This window comes from Bacillus rossius, chromosome 16, assembly GCF_032445375.1.
Source record: "Bacillus rossius redtenbacheri isolate Brsri chromosome 16, Brsri_v3, whole genome shotgun sequence".
Lineage (NCBI taxonomy): Eukaryota > Metazoa > Arthropoda > Insecta > Phasmatodea > Bacillidae > Bacillus > Bacillus rossius.
In genome coordinates, this window is record NC_086343.1 from 28,394,315 (window position 1) to 28,415,106 (window position 20,792).

At 41.2% G+C, this 20,792-nt stretch overlaps 1 protein-coding gene across 1 annotated transcript in view; it reads left to right on the forward strand.

Moving 5' to 3' along the window:
* LOC134539932 (juvenile hormone esterase-like) overlaps positions 1-12,053 on the forward strand; it is a 56,209-nt gene extending 44,156 nt beyond the window's left edge. Inside the window, exons 5-11 of the mRNA XM_063382297.1 lie at positions 930-1,115; positions 3,724-3,890; positions 8,248-8,428; positions 9,155-9,327; positions 10,066-10,207; positions 10,443-10,575; positions 11,714-12,053. Of these exons, the coding sequence (XP_063238367.1) occupies positions 930-1,115; positions 3,724-3,890; positions 8,248-8,428; positions 9,155-9,327; positions 10,066-10,207; positions 10,443-10,575; positions 11,714-11,873 (1,142 nt within the window). The 3' untranslated portion in view covers positions 11,874-12,053. The remainder of the gene's footprint in view (positions 1-929; positions 1,116-3,723; positions 3,891-8,247; positions 8,429-9,154; positions 9,328-10,065; positions 10,208-10,442; positions 10,576-11,713) is intronic.
* Positions 12,054-20,792: the final 8,739 nt, after the last annotated feature.

Genomic DNA, 20,792 nt, shown 5'->3' on the forward strand with positions numbered 1-20,792 from the left:
ACAGACGTTATGTAGCAGCTAAATGATGTAAGAAAAATAAACGATGGTATATACCAGCTGGATGCTGATAATGGTTGCCAGAACTAATTAATTCTAAACTAGTAGAACCCATGAAAACAAACAAATAATTTGGAACATTGCAGCAAAACAGAATTTACGAAACATGCAATAGCTAACACTGGTCTAGAGTGCCGCTAATACAACCAAGTCGTGAATTCGAAACATGAAACTCACCCATGATCGACCCTTGGCACGGTCCAAACAAGCTGCTCCTCCAAGATCTGAAGTGGAACAATCGGAAGATGTGTGCTGACATGACCTTATATAAGCTAGGCAGAGTACTCCTCCGCAAAAAGAAAATAAAGGGAGGGGCGGTCACATGACTACTGGAGAGGGTAGGAGGGGCAGGCGGAGAATTGGTGAGGAAGGGGGTAGGAACATGCCTGATGCCGACGGTGTCGAAAATACGTTCGTCGCAGTTCAAAAATAATAACTTATATACATACATACATCATATCTTCAAATATATTTTCATGTTTTCTGGCATATGCCCTGACTAAGAAATATTTCACCATGAATGCTTCTTGTTCAGTATTATAATGGTAGCTGGATGCACGGTGGTCAAATGGTTAGACAATGCCTCCCACCAGTGCGCCCGGGGTTCGATTCCCGATATAGGGCCAAAACCCAGAATTGTCCACGGACGTTGCCGTGATCTTGTTGGTCTGCTCAGGGTGCTCCCGTTTCCCCCCACAAGTTCATTCTGTCACTGCTCCACATTCCACCTCACCTCACCTCGTGCATTCTGCAAGGCTGGTCTGTCCACCAGGCAGGGCAACAGGCTCCTAGGAGTGTCCATCCATGCAGACCCTGCCTCAGGCGTGGAGCTGCACCAGACCTGACCAGAGCGTGACGCTCTCTGCTCGAAGGCTTCCTGAGCGTGGACAGCACGGTGGTGTCGAGCAACAACGGCCTGAAGGACCAGTCCCTGGCGCTGCGCTGGGTGCACGCCAACATCGCCCGGTTCGGCGGCGACCCGGCCCAGGTCACCATCTTCGGCCAGAGCGCCGGCGGCGCCAGCATCGAGTTCCAGATGCTCTCTCCCTTGTCGCGAGGTGCGCCCGGTCCGCCTGCCTGCCTGCAGTCGGACATTCATTAAGCAAGCCCTGCTTGAATTTACCTCTCAACGTCCTCCTTACCTATGGGAAAACCCAATATTGCTCGGTACCTTGCATGCATGCGTCGTTCATAAAAATGTTAAATCAAATTAATAGGATATTTTAGTGTAAGCAAAAACAAATAGGTAAAAACATTTACTTAGTGTTATGTGTTTTAAAATGGTTCAGTTTTAAATTTTAGAAACGCCATAAAAGTAAACTTCTAACATGTGAAGAAACTTTATATTAACATAAATACTAGTATTGCAATACCAATTGAATAGTCAGACATTTTCATGCAGCTTCCAGCAATCGTTAATTCATATATAACTACTTTCCTTGATTGCCGCCAACTTGAGAAGCAGTACAACTGATTAGGCCTATGTTTGAATTGAAGTATATGATGTTGCGGACAGTGGCATTTTTTTAATAATTGATTTTACAAGTGCCTGCATAACTCTTAATGGACTGTCTTCCATCAATCCATATTTCTTGGGCACTCATTTCGAGGTAGGAGACTTTTTCGTTGTTTCCATTATGGTGCTTGCTGGCTTTGGAAACATTAACAGTTAAAACACATAAAAGTATGAGTTGTTGGAAAATAAAATGCACATATTAGAATAACATATGATTGGATTCAGCCATAAAAAGATAATGAATGTACTAAGAATTATGTTTATTGACACAGTTAATTTATCAAGTAATGGGATAAGGTAACCATAAAGTAATTGCACAGATTATACTAGTGGCGATATTTATTTAATTCGGAAGCAGTACCTGGTTACGAATTTGCATTGCACTCTGAAATGGAACTATATAAAAAACCTATCATCTTAAAAATCTTCCAAACTTCAACTTATCAAAAAGTTTACTGGTCAATCAAACTTGGTATTCAGAACCAGCACACGGTTGTAATCATCATTCAGTTGGGCCGGGGAGGGGTTTTGTGATGTTACTTGATGCATATAATATGCTGTTTATAGATTCATGTCTTCACAGGCCAATCAAGGGAAACGAAAGGCTCGAGAGGGACCAAATAACTTGGCGAGGCCCTTTCCCATTACCTTCTGTACAAGTTTTCAAAACCCTCATTAAAAAAAAAAAGTGCGTGCATGGAGTCCACGCATGACAGAAATGAAACTTCTTGCTTATTACGTTATTAGGTATAGATAGAGATTAATTATGTACATTTTCATCACACTATTCACATGAAAAATGATAAGATTTCTTGCGGTTACATTCACCATGTTTAATTTATCACGTCCGCTAATTTTTTGATTTGAAATAGTTCCGCTGACGAAATGGAACTGTGAGTCTCCTCGCGGTGCTTCTGAAGAAAATGTGATGTCGAATACAAGAGGCCGACCTAGTGCGCACCTGTCTCATAGCCCGGGAACTAGTCGAGGGCGTGGTCACTGACCCTCACACAGGAGTGGCAGTTGTCAGGACCGGCGCACCTTGTTGAATGCCGGCTTCCGCAAAGTAACTCATAAAAATAAATTTACAAATAATTAAGTCTTTCCCACGTGAATATATAACTTGTAAATACTTTAAATTAAATAAAAGAAATCGTTCTCTCGTTACAAAAACTGAGGTGTAGACAAACACAAGCAGCTTTGCGAGGATTGAGTAGCATCACTGCTGCCTCATTTCTACCTCTCCCGTGCCGTCTTCCCAATTCTACCACTAGCGAATGCGTTGGAATGGCGTCACCGCTGACACACTCTCCTACGCTACTGGTTCCCCCACCACTTAACTAGCTATTCCTCCCATTTGATCGGAATTTTCGTAACGCTAGTAAATTGTAGGCACCCTCAGCAAAGAAGTTTTCAGTTCCAAATTAATGACTATATGTTATCATAGCCAAAATTGTAAACATGATCTGTGCGTACAGCATTACTTGTAAGGTTTCCAATGAAATATATCTGCAATAGACTTGCAATTGTTGTCCTATCAAGATCAGCGTTAAAAAAAAAAACCGGAAACTCAACCTGGCCCCCTGGTGCCCCCCACCCCTGCCTGCCTTCCCCCCCCCCCCCCCCCTTCGCATCCAGCCATGATGTCTGTTGATATAGTTATATATATATTGTACATGGAAAACATTTTTTTTGTGAATATGTCTTAACAATTGTTTCCATAGTGGGAGGCAATTAAAAAAACGAATGATAACAAAATCGGAGAATACAGTTTGGTGTTGTAGCTACATATCTATCATCTCCATCAAAAATTTAATTACACCACTGGATAGCTAATGATCAAAGAATTCGCTACGCTAGGTGAGGACTGCGACGCATCGCGCGCGGCGGAAGGGGAAGCGCCACCATTTTGAGATCATTTTGCTGCGTTTAAGTTTCAATTGTCAGCTTTGGTCAAAATCTATCGATTTCATATATATAAAACATAAGTGTAAAATAGTTGCAGTGAATACATATGGTTTTGAAATAAAAAAAACATGATTATTACATACAAAAAATAGTGTAGTTCATATTTTTTTTGGAAAATATTACTTGTTAAATAGAAGATCGGAGCTCCCACTACTGGCAGCTGTGTGTGATGGACGTTTCAGGACTGTTCCATCGTGCGATATCCGACAGCGGGTCAGCCCTCAACCCATGGGCCTTCCTCAACTCGACGGCTGACAGAGCGTTTGCCCTCGGCAAGAGAATGGGTCACACCACCACTGATGCCACGAGCCTGGTCAAATTCCTCAAGTCTGTGTCAGCACAAAACCTGGTATGTTGAAATGTTTTCAATGTGTGAACACTTTAGCTCTCGGCAAACTGCATTTGGTGGGAGTAATTTCGTGAACGGAACGGAAGTTCCATGCGTGCGACGGAAATGTGCGACCATGGTGCTGCCGTCTGTGATGTGCGGCGCGAACCAATGTTCATAGAGACGAAGGGAAACATTATAGTAATAACGGTTTCGTGAATTTCGGCAAGACAGGCAGTGTTTTAATCAAATTCACTGTCAAAAATCGGGTCCAGAGAAGGGGTTTAGTATTTTTTTTTTTCGTGCCTTATTCGCTTTTATCGAAGCTGTATCATTATATAGGCTACTATTTTAACTTTTCGCTCTGCAAATCGAATGATTTGATAGTCGACGTAGCTGCTCCGGTGGTTGTGGTAACTGCCTGTGATTCCCCGTGAGAAATGTAGTTGAAAACACCATTTTCGTATAGTACGTCAAACCTCTCTGAAACGACCCCTCACGGTTCCCAGGAATAGGGTCGTAATAGATGTTTTCCGAAATATTCAGTTCATTTTAACCCCCCCCCCCTCCTTCCACATCGCTACTCGCTAAGAAACCAGCCGTACAATGGCAGGATGCTGTCACTCACAATGCTAGACGGCTTTGCTTTAAACTAGGGTGACCAAATCATAAACTTGTAAAAACTGGACACATCAAGGAGGGTTTGGGGGTGATACCCTCCAGCTAAAGGGGGTACCGAGGGGCCTCCATCGAGACGTAATCATAGAAACATGCTCTTGCTGATTTGAGACCTATAAATCTTTTTCAATTTAACTATGAATATGTAATTTAATTTAAATTGTGAGGCTTATAATAAATAAAAACAATTTTGCAGTGAATACTTATTTATTATAATTATTATGACATACTCCAAAAAAAAATTAAACAAGATAACTAAAATTGTTAGTCAAAGTTATGTTAAAAATCTTTAGGATTTCAATTGGGGATATTTTTCTTTCGTTCCAGCCAATTTTAAAACCTCTTTCTTTTCCAATATAAAGTAAAAACTAGAACAGTCCATTTTTAAATTGTAGAGTACCTGCAAGATATCAGAAAGGTTATCCACTCCCATCTTCCTTTCATCTGTCCATTGAATGTTCATAAGCGAAAAGATTCTTTCAGTATTACCATTATGGGCAGGGATCGCAAACACATACTGGCATATCTTCAAAAATTCAGAGTGCTGTTCTGGCCTGGTATGGGCGACTTCACCTGTCGAGGAGAGGGGAAGATGGCCCGAGGAGAGGCGCGACAAAAGTGTATCATCAACCCAACGTAAATACGGGACATTTAGGCGTCCCGGGAGACTTTTTCGGGACCCCGTGTACGATCGTTAAAAAACGGGACAATTCCGTTTTTACGGGACGTATGGTCACCCTACTTTAAATCCACTTCAACCTTCATGACAAGTTCGTTGCCCTACAGGCCACCTCTAAAGAAAATATGTCAAAAGACAGTTTATTTTTACTGGTTAGTTTACATGTACGTATTCTGCTTGCCGTAGTAAAATACACTAGAACCCCGATGTCACGAACCCCGGATTTAACGAAGCAGTGATTTTACGAATACATTCTCGGGAACCGTCAAAAAATTGGACATTTTGAACAAAATGTGAAAATCAGAAGAAAAAAATTAAAAAAAAAACGAAATGAAAGATCATTAAAATCTGTTAATTTCAACACACAACATAATTTTGTGCCGGCTTTAATACTTCCAATACTGTTCATGTAAGAATAACAAAAAAATAATGGGACATTTCCTTTAAAAATATGGCAGCTGTAGGTTCTGCAACGCGAGTGGGCGCACACGAAGCTCGCCCGGCTGGCTGGCGGCAGCGGCTTCATGACGCATAAGCTCAACCCTCCCTCCCCTTGGTAACATTCTTCAAGGCTAGCTCATCCCTCCCACACACACAAACCAACTAGTGTCCTCCCTTGTAACACCACAACTTCGCTTCCTTTGAAAAACCTTCAGTGAGAAAATGCTCATTTCACCCTCCCTTTTCCCCTAAAAGATGGCTATTATGAATGGTGTGCTAAAGCGGTGAGGGAGGGGTCAAAATATATCACTTTTCACACAAAGTTCGAGTTCAGTCATCTCTGGCAAGGAATTTACAAGCTTTCAAACTTAAATATAAATGTATTTTAATAGCAAGGGTCCTATGAAAAGGAATATACCGAATAAAATCAAGCTGGTGTCACCAAACAAAGCATTAACGGCCCGATGCGTGGTCGCTTCGTTATTGCTCGCGCGAGAGGCGAGACGTGGAATGTTAGAAGAGAGATAAATGCGGGGGAGACAGACGGCAGCCAGTGTGTTTCCTGCTTGGGGAATAAGTGGCGTAGCCTTTTTTTTATGCTGGGTGAAGCGACCTTTTTCTATTAACCCACCGGAAAAGATAATTGCTTGAGCTGTCAAAATAAACATCGCTGTGGCAGTTAAAACAAGTCGAGGCGGGCGTATATCCAGTCGGTCGCTGTGTATTGTCAACCGATAGTAATGAAAATCAAGAGAAATCCAGCAGGTAGCTTTGCCTTAACTGCGTACTACACTAGACACTCGCAAAAAGCTAAACGTAAACACGTTGCCACAAAAACCTTTATCTGCACCCTGCCGGCAAAGGGGTGGAATGGGGGTTGTTAAGCGCTGACAGCGGTCGTAAACACGTTGCCACAAAAACCTTTATCTGCACCCTGCCGGCAAAGGGGTGGAATGGGGGTTGTTAAGCGCTGACAGCGGTCGTAAACACGTTGCCACAAAAACCTTTATCTGCACCCTGCCGGCAAAGGTACGTGGAATGGGGGTTGTTAAGCACTGCAGCGGTCGACAGGAAGTGGTATCTATTTTTAGATATGCGCTGCCTACGGCAGTACAGCACTCGGCAAGAGAAACGCAGTAACACGCTACTCACCACAAAAAAACTTATTTTCTGTCCGATTTTCTTCTGATTTTCGGCAATTATTTCACAGTTCCTCGAAATCAGGTTGTAAAAGAGAGGTGGTCGCAATAAATGGGGTCGCAACAAAAAGGTTTTACTGTATTTATCATGCTCAGCATTATTTGTAAGACTTCTAGGTTAAAATCCGTGCCAGAGTTTCGTGTTATAAGTATATTTTCAACACGAGAACACGTAAATTTGCTCATTACCGAGGCTAGGTGTTTACGCATCACCGGCGAGTATTGAAAGACTAGCTCACGTGTAATTTTTATTTTATTTACACTTCGTTGGAAAGTCCAATCCATAGCATATTAAAAAAAATCCGTTAACATTTCTTGCGGTTTCATTCACCATGTTTGATTTATCACGTCCGCTAATTGTTTGGTTTGAAATAGTTCCGCTGACGAAATGGAACTGTGAGTCTCCTCGCGGTGCTTCTGAAGAAAAGGTGATGTTGAATACAAGAGGCCGACCTAGTGCGCACCTGTCTCATAGCCCGGGAACTAGTCGAGGGCGTGGTCACTGATCCTCACACAGGAGTGGCAGTTGTCAGGACCGGCGCACCTTCTTGTTGAATGCCGGCTTCCGCAATGTAACTCATTTTGGGTAGGGACACAATTTTATGGTGGATTACGATTAAACCGAAGCAACACCGAAATGCATTTTAATACATCATATAGGGTAGCACCAATATACAAGTAATACACCATAAATCACAAAAATTAATTTAAAAACAATAAAAAAATGTAATCTTTGAATATATTGAATTAAATGAATGCTATTTATTTAGCAAAGTTTGTATCAAAATTTATGAACATAAATTTTACTTTGTTGGATCTTGCTCCTCTGCATCGTTCCAACAAAATATTAATAGGTGATATCAAAGAATCTACTTTCATAATTTATTAAAAATGGTAGAGTTCTCACAACTTCGTAGTTTTACTATTTGCGAAAGAAATAATTTTCTACAGTTCAAAGTCCGATGGATTCTAAATCAGTTGAGTTCATTATGTAAACATTTATTTAGCATGGTATTACTCGCGTGAGATTCTGATTACTGCCATTAACCGGTATTGTTGGACGTACAAGACGATAAAAAAAATGTATACCATACCACATTAAACTGCTGGATAAGGAGTGATATTCTTGTAAGTGCTGTGTGAGTTTTCGGTGTTGCTCGAGTTGGACAGGTGTTAGGTGTTAGTATGACAGGTGACAGTGTGACAGGTCACAATGTGACAAGTGTCAGTATGACAGGTGACAGTCTGTCAGTACGACAGGTGACAGGCTGTCAGTACGACAGGTGACAGTGCGACAGTGTGATAGGGCTTTATTCAAAATGGCCTGATTCCCGGATTCAAATGACCTTTGAGCTAGTGCATGGTGATGTTGCCGGTGCAGGAGAAGAGCGTGGACCCATACAACCCGTTCCCGCCGACTCTGGAGTACCAGCACCAGCAGGGCTCGGAGGTGTTCCTGCCGGAGGAGCCCATCATGCTGCTGAGGCAGGGTCGCTACACGCAGGTGCCCTACATCACCGGCTGCAACAACAAGGAGCAGAAGGATGATCCATACGTGTTGCGTGAGCATCGCACAAACCCACTACCAGAACACGCAGCGACTGAGCAGACACTTAACTTCTGGTTACACACGACAAAGCTTTAACACTGCCATACGGCAACCAAGTGCCACTTTATTTCATTCAATTACCTGTAGAGGTTTCGAGGTCCAAAAGTCACTTTTTTTTATAGTTAGTGTGTTTAAAGTTATTTTCCTGGAGAATTTCTGGTTATTCTCCAGTTTCCAAAACAAAACAATTAGGTGAAATAAAGACCAGAAATTAATGAAATTGTGTACATATTTGTATTAAGAATGGACTGTCGCACTGGCGGAGAAAATTTTCCATCTGTGAGCAATTCATGAGTTGGTTTACCGCCTTTTCCCCCGCTGAATCAATTTTGGCTAATGGCAGTTTCTCAGCCTAGTAACTAGCAATGGTGAAGGAACTAAATCATCATTGTTTACCCCCACCTAACTTACAACCAAGATATTGGTCTGCAGGTATGAACTGCTTGTTATATTCTTTCCCTGTTCACACCCGAGCCCGAGTGGCTTTGCACACAGTGGGCTGGCTAGGTCTCTGATCTTCCCTGATCACTCATGGGTTGTCTTGTTGGCCTCCCGGTCGAGAGCCTTGCGGCAGTTGCTCAAGGTTGTACTGCACGTCGGAGCCAAAGTGCTGCGGAGTATCCGCCTCCACCATTTCGCAAGCAAGCACGGCTAACGGACGGGCGCGTGGTCCTTTCAGAGTTCATCAGCAAGCCGGAGCTGTGGAAGAATGTGGACATGCAGCGCTTCATCCCCGACGACCTGCACCTGACCAGGAACTCCAAGCTGTCTGAGGAGATCGCTGCCGAGATGAAGAAGTTCTACCTGGGCACCGGGACCCCGTCCGCCGCCGAAATCAGCTCCCTGGTCGACGTGCGTTGCAACCTCCAGCTGTAGCCAAACTCTCTCCTCCAGTAAATGTACCTTTAGAGTGCCCTTCTTTTCCTTCATCCTCAAAGTTTCTTACTTTTAAAATATTTATGTTATAAACAAAAATATAAATTATAAAATATTTCAGACAGCAAAATGAAAATAATTAGAATCGTCAAAGCGATGGATAGTATGAAATGCACAACTATTCTCACAGAAGAAGATAATTGCATATAAAGCATTAGTGATGTAAACGAGTAAATTCCACATTAAATACATCTTATTCCAAAGGGGTTGAGTAAAGAATTTAAAAAATAATCATAACCAACTTTCTAACAAGTATTTATAAACTATGCAATACAATTTCTAGGGAATGGTGACTGAGGAACGATATAATAGCCACATGCTTTAATACTTCTTTACCAAAACTTTTGCAGATTATAAGAAACAATATGTTTTCATACATGGTAAGATAATTATTTACAGCACCCTATTAAATGTTGAATTAATTTTGAATTTGTAAAACAAATTTGAAAGTAATATAATGTAAATGGATTCCATATATACAATATATACACACACACACACACACACATAGGAAATGTATGCCACAAACATAGTGATATTAATCATTGGCTCACTATATATGTTAGAAAAAAATGTTACATTTGTGTGAATAAATGAATGCTGAAAGTCAATTTTGTAAGCTATTTCATCTGTGGTAATATGTATTTTCTACAGGTGGACAGTGACCAGAAGTTTGTGACTGGAATCCACAGGTCAATTAAACAGAGACTAGCTCACGGAAACTCACACTTGTATTTGTACGAGTTCTCTTATGATGGAAAACTTAACCAATCTAAAGGAAAATCACCAGTAAAAGGTAAGTTTTCCTTGCATCTTGTGTGAGCAGAAAAAAAAAGTTTGGAAGTTTTTGAAACTATACAGATTGGTAACTAGTAATTTAAATTAACAGTTTGAGAATTATTTACATTAAAATGTATTGTGTTCAGCTGGGATGAAATTAATGATTCTGGTTAAATTTAAGCATGTTTACATGATACATAAGAAACCTTTACCTCAAAGGCACCAACAAATTTAAAGTATTATTTTAACAGGTGCTGCCCATGCAGACGACATAGCATACCTGTTCCACGTCTACCAGAAGGTATCAGGTATAACTGAGAATTCAACAGAGGCAAAAGTGTCTCAGAGGATGGTGAAAATGTGGACTAACTTTGTGAAGTACGGGTGAGTAGATATACATGCAACATTCATTAACAGATGCTGGTGAGAGATCTACCTCACATTGTTGTAAACTATCGAAGGGTCGGTTACAATCGTCATCGATTGAGTTTTCCACCTATCAGTACGTCTGGAATATCCTCTTATATTCATCACAGATAATCCCTCACTTGTTTCCAGTCTTACCCCACGGTTTTCCATCCCTTTAATCTTGTCCATGGATCAATTTCTAGCATTCATCTGTTCGCTAACATATTAAGCATTCTGTTCAACTCCATTATCATGCTCTGCCTCATCGGCTTCGTCAGTTCGTGGATGAAATCTTCAAATTGAATAGATTCATCTATAACAACAGTTAATTGAAATTAAGTTCAAGCTCTATAGTCCTCCTTACTAATTATGGTTGTTCGAACAATTCTAGCCGATCTTGATACATTAAAACCCAAGTCTTGAGCTCTTCTTTACTTGCAAGATCAAAGTCTACTTACTCCATGGACTGTCCTCGTAAATTTAACTTACATAGATACGTTTTCCTTTGAGTGATCCAGCATGGTGGATTCTGAGTATGAAGCTTCGGGCTTTCTGCTCTTGCTTTTATAGTCAGAGCGAAGGAGGATCACCGCCAAGAATATTCGGAAGGGAACCGGATGATGAGAAAGAGTCAAAAAGGAGTTGAAGGAAGCATAGGAGGGAGAGAGGTTGAAAGTTTAGGAAGGGAGGGGGGGGGGGATGAGTGCTGGCTGACAAGTGGGAGTACAAGCCAGTAAAGAGCAGGAAGAGGGAAATGGTACTGGAGCGAGAACTAAGAGCCGAGGTGGGCTTGCAATAGTAAATTCATCTCACAGAAATAATAAACATTGCAAAGTTAGATAAAACAGTCAGAATGAACCCATTCCAAAAACTACCATTATATCATTGGTCTTTTTATGACAGGACTTGATTTAAACTATTATCATTTTTGCTTTTAGTTTAATTTCGTGACTGTTATTCTCCACATTATTTAATTTTGTCTACAATAATTGTCTCACAAGTGTTTACTTTCAGCATTTATAACGTTAGTGAATGTGTGTTTGTCCACTGTTCAAGAGTATACATGTCACTAAGTACAGCTGCGAAATGTCAGATGAATTATTTTTGCGCGCAGCAACCCAACACAAGGGATGACTCCGGCCTGGCTCCCCTCCACCAAGGCCAGCCCCGCCCACTTGTCGATAGACGCGGAGACACGTCTGGTGCGCGAGGACCTGGCGGCTAGGAGGATGGCCTTCTGGGACAAGATCTACGCTTCCATGCACAAGGTGTGATCCCACCGCGGGCAGATGGAGCGTGGAAGATAGAGTTTCAACCTTCTGGCTATACGTCGGACCTTTCCTCTACAGCTGGTCTTCTAAGTTAGATTCAATACCTGTCTTAGAACTGTTATGGCTGGTTTGATTTAATGTGTTGGAAAATAAAATCATGCATTGTTTACTGATGTTTTAAAATAGTGTGACTATTATTTGTATTTGGCCCTTTCCTTTAAGTACGTATTCAAGATGAGTGGAGATGCATCACAAAATATTTTGGTGCATTTCATGAGAACTTTAATCAAAATATATATTTATGACATGCGTAGGCTTGTTGAATCTTTGAACACCACTGAATATCTTGTATTTTAATAGTTGTAGATTGGATGAAAAAAATTTTTTTTTAATAAAAACATTGAGGAAATATAATAAAATTCAAAAAATTTTATTCTGACTTCTCTGACGTTTACTAGGTATATTTATGTTTTATTTGTATGTATCCTTTTACAGTTACCCAGGATAAAGTACTTTTAATATGTAATCGTGTTAATAAAATTGCAATATGTACTGATTCAAGAAACTTAATTCAATTTACAAATATTTAAAGGGTTTAAAATATTTGAACTTAGAGTAAATTATTTATTTATTTTATATTATTTTATTTTGGAACATTTAGACCTAGATTGGGATTCAAGAGGAAGATTCAAGGTAGGTACTTTTTGTGATTCCAATGCAAGATTAAAATTTAAAACAATTTGCATCCAACCCATCACTTCTCTATAATATTTTTTCTAAAGTGATTGCTATGAGAGACATGGGAACTATGTAATGGTGGGTGTATGATTCTGGTTTTTTCTGCATATAGGTTCATATTTAGAGAGAAATATTACATACTATATTATACAGTAAAAGCACCAACAAGCTGCTTGTGTTTAGATTTATCAGGTGTTTCCGGCTTAGCCACCAGGTTGCCTTAACTTGCTGACATTTTGTTATTTTGCTTAGAGTTTATCATTACTGTTACTTTTCATTTCAGTTTAGTGTTTTCCTTTTTATAGCAAGTTCGTTTCATATTTACATTTTTGCACACCGTATTCCCATTACAACATGTACCAAGCAATTTTTAATATTTGATTTTAGTTTGCCAGGAAATTTACCATTTGTTTTATTTGAAGCTTCAGTTTTGACGCAAAGCTTTTATTCTGATGTGAAGCTGCAAATTTTTTGCAAAGCTTTAAAACATTGGAAACCTAAGATTCATTAATGAAAAAATATATTTTTTTGTGTCGTATAAGTTTTGCTTCAATAAAGTTGGTTATTTAAAAAATTCAGAAGGCGGCACTCAGTTTGCTTTTATGAATGCTCAATATTAGTATAATGCATGAGTATTTGATCATTTTTATTGAATATGGTTATAAATAGGGCTAAAACATTAAATGATTTTTTTTACTTCAATATTTTTTTTAATGTAAGTGTAATGCAGCTTCACCGAGAAAATATTCGCAATTCGATCCAACTTCACGAGTGTTTTAAACATTTGATTTGATATTCGCTTCGCATCAAAAAACTAGATTTTGCACAGGCCTAATATTCACATTCGATAATCTGGCAAAATTGCTAATCCAGCATGGCTGTGTCCCTAGCATGTTGAATCAAAGACTTCACACTGGATTTATAAAATTAAAAATCAGAGGTTGAATGGCTTTATCTATTATCCAAAGAATGAAAGAAGATAAAAGAGTCTCAAATAGTGAACGGGGTACATGTTGTCTTGGTGGAGTGTAGGACAGTGTGGCATTTGGGATATGGCGAAGCTGGCTTTGACGCAGAAATGCCACATTTCAACACACTGGCCTCCTGCTGAGGCCCGTTCTACGATAAAGTGGAAGCGGAGACGGATCACGTAACCAGAGACAGATTTCACGGAACGAAGTATCTACAATGGCACACGTGCTGACATGGACCGGTACAGATTAGCTTGGCAATGCTCAGCTGTTACGTTTTTACGTTATTCTGTGCAACCAATAGAAGCAGAGTATACAAATATTTACCAGAGAAATTATAAAAAGTTTTGATAGGAAGATAGATAATTCAAAAATCATAGGTGTACATAAATAGCAACATACATAAATAACTACAAATAATAAATAACATTAGACACCACTACTTCGCACTGATCTTTAAGTGAATTTTACCATTTAAAACATAGTAAAGGTTTTTATTTTATTTAAGTTTCAATGAAAACACACCTTTCAGAAGTTTTAAAAACATATGTCTTTATTAAAATACCTAGTTAAATTAATTAACCAAGGCATACCAACTAGACATCCTTGCAAACATGTGACTATTAGACTTACTAGTGTTAGGCTGGACTCTGAAACTCAAATGTTTTTATTACACTTAAATCAATAGTTCGGGAAAACAAATCTCTTTTAAATATTGATAATCATAAAAGGTAAAGTTACGGTTGTTCAGTCTGGTAAAACACAAGAGGTTATGAACATGACCTCTGGCCTTGGGTGTTGTAACGTGTTCCAGATAAACATAAGTACTTCTAACGTACTGGTAGTGTGTTTTACACCTAAAAACATTATAGCATCAGTAAATTGTGTACACAAGATGACCTACCTTGACGTCGACCCAGGTGTCTCCCCTGCTCATAGAGACCGTTATGCTGCGCCAACCCCTGATCCACCCCTGCTCCATGCAGTGTGTTGAGTGTTATTGTGTTTATTTGCTTAATAAAACATTACGACGGGACGACATGAACATACCTATATGTAATGAACTCTAGTGTTATGTATGTAATATTTTGTTTGTAATAATAATAATTAGATGTTTTTCATATCATATCAATTATGTCGATTATTTGTACAACATTGTCCACCGGGCGACGAAGCCGAGGCCAACACCCGGAAGCACCCGAGCGCTGCCCGTGTCGCGGGGTGGGGGAAGGACGGGCGGACGAGGCTCTGAAATTAATGCATGAAATTTGGCATCCTGCATGAAAGTGCCCAGGGTTTTCCCTGTGTCTATGCAGGTTTTACCTGGGCCCAACCTATCTAGTAGTTTAGTCTAGAGTTAAGAGTGAGGGGAGTTAGACATGGCGCCAATCGCTGTCATGGCTGGCCAATCTCCTCCTAAGCACACGATGTATTTGACCCTCTCCCTGCATGGCTAATCCCAGCATGACTAGGCGTATAGGCTTTGGCCTGAGACTCACCTAGGTCCCTCCCTAACCCGGACCCCTCCCAAATACACTTAGTTTTAGTTAGATTAGGAGAAAAAAATCGATCGGAGAGGGGGCAGTGGGCGTCTGGCGAGAGGACGACGCGGACATACGCAGAGGACCAGGTCGGAGAGCAGAGACTGGTGAGACCAAGCGTGGTAAGTGGGGAGTACAGAGAACTACTTAGCACAATCAGGGATCCATTCGTCAGGCCCAATTGACGAGCGGCCGCCGAGACGTGTTGAGAACCTCCGAGACGTACGCGAGTAGACTGGGCCGAGGGCGACGTAGAGTCAGGATTACGTGTGGTACATCGCGAATCATACCTGTAAATATTCATAATTGTAAATAAGGGTTTTAGTGTCAAGACGTTGCGTGTACCATAGGGGATGACACCACAGCAGCGGGACGGACATAACGCCTCAGTTGCTGACATTTTAACGTAACTACATCCCGACTGTCAACGAACCAGAAGGTGCGAGTTCCTCCTACTTCCATGGTGATTGAAGGAGGGGAGGTAAAACAAGTGATGAGTCACATGGTCACCCCCACCCCTCCACTGCCACAGCCGAGGCGCGTAAACAAACAGTCTCGTCTAAGGAAAAAAACTTCCGTTGTGGGCAGCGAATAGCAACCACAACAACATGTGAGGCATTATCTACCGTAAGATGTATCAAGTCATATTATTCGACTTAGTAAGAATTATTTTTCGTTTCAATTCCATCTGATTAAAATATTGTTAGTGCTTAAGACACCAGCAATAAACAGACAGTTTGTTTACTTTTTAAATCACGGTAATATTTAGCGATGTTTTGTTTCGAAACTATTTTTATGTGAATTTAAAGCCAGAAATTGCTTTCGGCTAATTTATTTAACGTCTGGTTTATGTTTAATACACCATTTTGTTCTCTAGCTAGCTTCCTGGATGGCATGATGCGATTGGCCGCGGCCTAGGCAGTGCGGCGTTTCAATTATCGAACAAAGGGGCAATAGCTAGTCTATCTTACGAACATATCACTAGACCACGGGGGCAGCCCGCACTAGGCGCCTGCCCACCGAAACACGTGCAGCCGAGCGCCCGAGCCTCACTCAGGTGTACGGGTGTTGTGCCTCAGGTAGCCCCATGTAAAGAGACTGTGTTAGGAGTTAATTAAAAAGCTGTACCCAAACCTGCGAACTTTTACTAGTAGTGCAGATAGGAGTTGTCCCCCCCACCCCCCCCCCCCCCCCGCCAGAAGTCTTGAACCACGACTCTAGTACTGAGCTCGGACAAGCATCGCATGGTGGGTGATATCCGCGACTTAGAGGTGAGTCGAAAAGTATCAACCTGATATTTTGTAACTGATACACGCCTATATCAGGTACTGCAAACGAGTACACTTGAAAAGTATCAAGTACTTTAGTATCAGTTTTTTAATTCGCCTGGAACAACACCACGGCCAATGTGCGCGTGCGCAGAACCCGATCGCAGATGACGGTCACTTGGGCGGAGCTTGTGAAAGGGGAGGGAGCGGCACGACGAATAAGGGATAAAGGGAAAGAATGTAGGGGAGGAAGCGCAGGGGAAGGCGTTGAAGGAGAGGCGCAGAGCGAAATTGTTACGAGTCGTTTTGTTTATTGTCCCACATCAAAGTATGCTAAGTGCGCAGTGCGTGCACCGTCTCGTTCAATAATAAAACTAATGACATTTTAATATTAAAAAGTACATTAATACAAGATATAATATTTATATTTGTGCACCTAAGAGCTATGAAAATGCAAATAAATTCTCAGTTGACACTAATAACAGGTGTAATCAACATATGGACTTTCTTTTTTCGAGAACAATTAGTAACTAGTGTTTTCATACATTAAAAGATTACGATTTTATCAAAAATTAAAAATAAAAAAACAGATAGGTACATTAGTGAGCATACTATATCAATAGACATTTGAGTTAGGTACATCAGGCAGATAGCAGTGCCAATATCGATAAAAAAAAAACTTTGCAAGTTCAGTCACTATTTAACAAATAGTATTGCATTATAACTCAGTTTTTGTTTACACAAATTACACTTAGCAAACTCATTATTTTCCATGAAAAAATTCCACACAAATGAAGTCTTTTTCTTGCACTTATCCATTCCTTATTTCACTATAAAGATACTAACTACAAAGCATGACAGCCCGCAACAATGTACATGGTAATACACGGCCAGGACGAACTGCAGTGAATGTTGAACTGATTGATACTGGCTGTATTAGGCGGGCATGAGAGTAACAGAGGTAGAGAATTACCGGGCGTGATAAATAATGTATCAGATTCTCCTTCCGGTCACACGGTCCTGGGACCGCTACTGCTAAAACTGATACAGAAGTATCAGATACTTGTAACTAGTACATTACTGTCTCAGTATCAGGTTGGAACAGATACCGAAAATTGCTGTAACAACCCACCTCTACCGCGACTACGACGTCGTTGTACTGCACCAGTGCTTATATCACACGTAGATCACTTACTTTTGATATCACGCACAAAACAAATTAGTACGAAAGGTCACTACAACATCTGTGCACAGTGTAAGTATCTAATTTTGCATTTGCACGACGATTTTGCACAGTTTTTCATCTCTTGAAATGCACTTACCTGCGGGATGCCGACCGCATTTGGATGAAGATTCTCTTTGTCCAGATGTTCTAAATCCCATGATGCAACGAGCCGGACGTTTAAAATGCCCCTTTGTTCGATATTTCAAACGCCGCACTGCCGAGGCCGCGGCCAATCACATCATACCATCCAGGAAGCTATCTAGAGAACAAAATGGTGTATTAAAAATAAACCAGACGTTAAATAAATTAGCAGAAAGCAATTTCTGGCTTTAAATTCACATAAAAATAGTTTCGAAACAAAACATCGCTAAATATTACCGTGATTTAAAAAGTAAACAAACAGTCTGTTTATTGCTGGTGTCTGAAGCACTTACAATATTTTAATCAGACGGAATTGAAACGAAAAATAATTCATTACTAAGTCGAATTATATGAAATGATACATCTTACGGTAGATAATGCCTCACATGTTGTGGTTGCTATTCTCTGCCCACAACGGAAGTTTTTTTCCTTGGACGAGACTGTTTGTTTACGCGCCTCGGCTGTGGCAGTGGAGGGGTGGGGGTGATCACGTGACTGATCACGTGTTTTACCTCCCCTCCTTCAATCACCGTGGAAGTAGGAGGAACTCGCACCTTCTGGTTCGTTCGGAATTGGACTTAGTCTGTGTTTCTTTTTTTATGCTATGCTGTGTGGCCTACAGCTGTGCGCCCACGGCCATAGGGTCATTTATTTCTTATTTGAAGCCTGTTATTACCATATCATCGATAAAATTGCCGTACTTAGATTAACTCCCATGCCTTACCCGGGACTCGAACCCAGGACCCCTCGCATCCGACTACGCTACAGAGGTTGGCCTTAGTCTCTGTGACTGGTAAGAGTAACTTTTAATTTAATTAATCCAGTCGTCAAAGAGGGACCCCGGAGTGTTGTGCTGTGGACAGCGACAGTCAAGGAGGTGATCGTCAGCAACTTGAAGTGTCAACTCGCGCAGCGAGTTGGGGACTCGTTGCGCGTGTTTTCTTTTTTTGTGAAATGTCGCTCAGCAGTTTTGAGACCGGTGAGAGGTTGCCAGTAGCACCAGAGGTCGTAAAACCGTAAATTGTTCGCCCGTGGTGTCGTATTTTACTCGCTGGGCGAGCAGAAAGCATGAGGGCAATGCCGAAGGCTTATGTGCGTGAGTGCGTGACGAGAAACAATCAGAGGTGGTTGGTTTGAGACAGGCTTGATATGGCTGTGTTAATGTACAACAGACTGACAATTTTTGACGTGACGTATAATAAATCGATGAACGCCGGCTGCACTCACGAAAAAGTGTCCCGTTACGCACATTGTCCCGTTACGCTGTGTCCCGTCAGGCTCATTGTAAGCTTGCGCCGCATCTATCTCTCTTCCAATCGATTGGAACCATCGATTTGACTTTTTCGAGGCACATTAAACTTGAAACACTCCCATTCGTTTCCTACTTTTCCTATCATCGTCCTATACTTAACAGAATAACACAGATTGGAAGAAGTTCAATAGGAAACATGTATAAAAGTTATAGTTCAAATAATCTCTTCGTTAAAGTAATAAACATATTTGAATTAATGAGTGCAAATAAAAGTAAATTTATCAATTAAATTGTAGATTTCATTTCACTCCTTCTTTGTATCAATACAAAATAGTAATAATTCAATAAAAATTATTCAATTTTATTCATAAAAGTATGTAATCATTTCATAAATGTTTTGTTATGACGTCACGTTAAACTATCGTCCGTAAACCGACTTTTCAGACAACCAATTTTTTTTTCCCCCTACAATTGACTTCAGACTTTCGAGCAGCTATTGTGTTTCGCCGGTGTTTGAGTAAGAATGTGATGGGTGTACGACAGAACACTTGTTCAAAGGAACTGGACTGAGACAGAGTGACGGGGGGCGGATGTGCTTGCAGTTGATGAAGAGGGCTGTGGCCTGTCCTTCGCATCGCGGAGTCTCTGTCGTCGCGGGAACTCGGAGCACGCCAAGGAAGTCCGGCTCGAGCGCTGTTGGGGCAGGAGAGAGCTACTCGGCGGGCGAGCTGCTACGGGGAGACTAGTAGTGGAGCGAGCCCGGGACAGGACGGCCTGCAGACACTTCAAGGCGAGTGTTCGGCTGGCTCTGACTCGCAGACACGAAGGGTTTATTTGGAATTGGTTGTGCGTTGATGATGTTAGCATTTGAAACCATGTTCACCCTCCAGGTGTATTATACACAGTATAAATATTTCAGGCAATCGTAATATCGATAATAATTTTTGGTTTGAATATCTGTTTAAGTTTTATTAATATTTTTTTTCGCCGAAAAATTCATTTTATTGTATTACTCGCTCTGCTTTGCTCTTTTATAATGTTCAAGTGAGTTCGGTGTTGCTTATGTATTGTAAATTTAGCTGACATAAAATAAATATTTAAACATTACTTATACCTATTTAATTCACATAAGAAAATAATGATTTTCAATCGACTTGTTTGTGCTATGTTAAGGTTGATCTTTGGAATTCATAAAGTTAAGATTTTCCTGCGGGTTCGTAAAGGATAGCCCAATTAAAGATTTTATTACACTACACAGTTTTATTTATTGCCACTACTTATGTCACTTACAAAAATCTTCTAAAATGGCAAATAATTAATTACACTTAAAGAAAGATCTATTCCCCAGTCACTCGTTCGACACACCTCGCTGGGCCGCACCTCTGGCGCAACTCTCGCCGCAGCACCCCTCGTGGGTCTCCACCGCGGGACACCGGTGCCACACTCCACCACCGCCGACACTTTCCTTCGCCGAGGATCCGCTCGGGACTCCGCCGCGCCCGCGACTCTATCGCCCGGAAACTCCGCCGCGGGAAAACTCCCGACTCCACTGAGCTCACTCACTCCCTGCCCTGGAACCTTCGTCCAAGGACTTCGCCACTCTGCCGCACCCGCGGCACTATCGCCCGGAAACTCCGCCGCGGGAGAACTCCCGACTGAACACTCCGAACTGTCTCTACTCTCCGACTGGCGTCCTCGGGCATATATATAGGCCCCAGCGCAATTCCAGAACTCACGAGAGCGGCCGGGGCCAGTCGCGTCATCGCAAGCCGTCCCGACGGCAGAA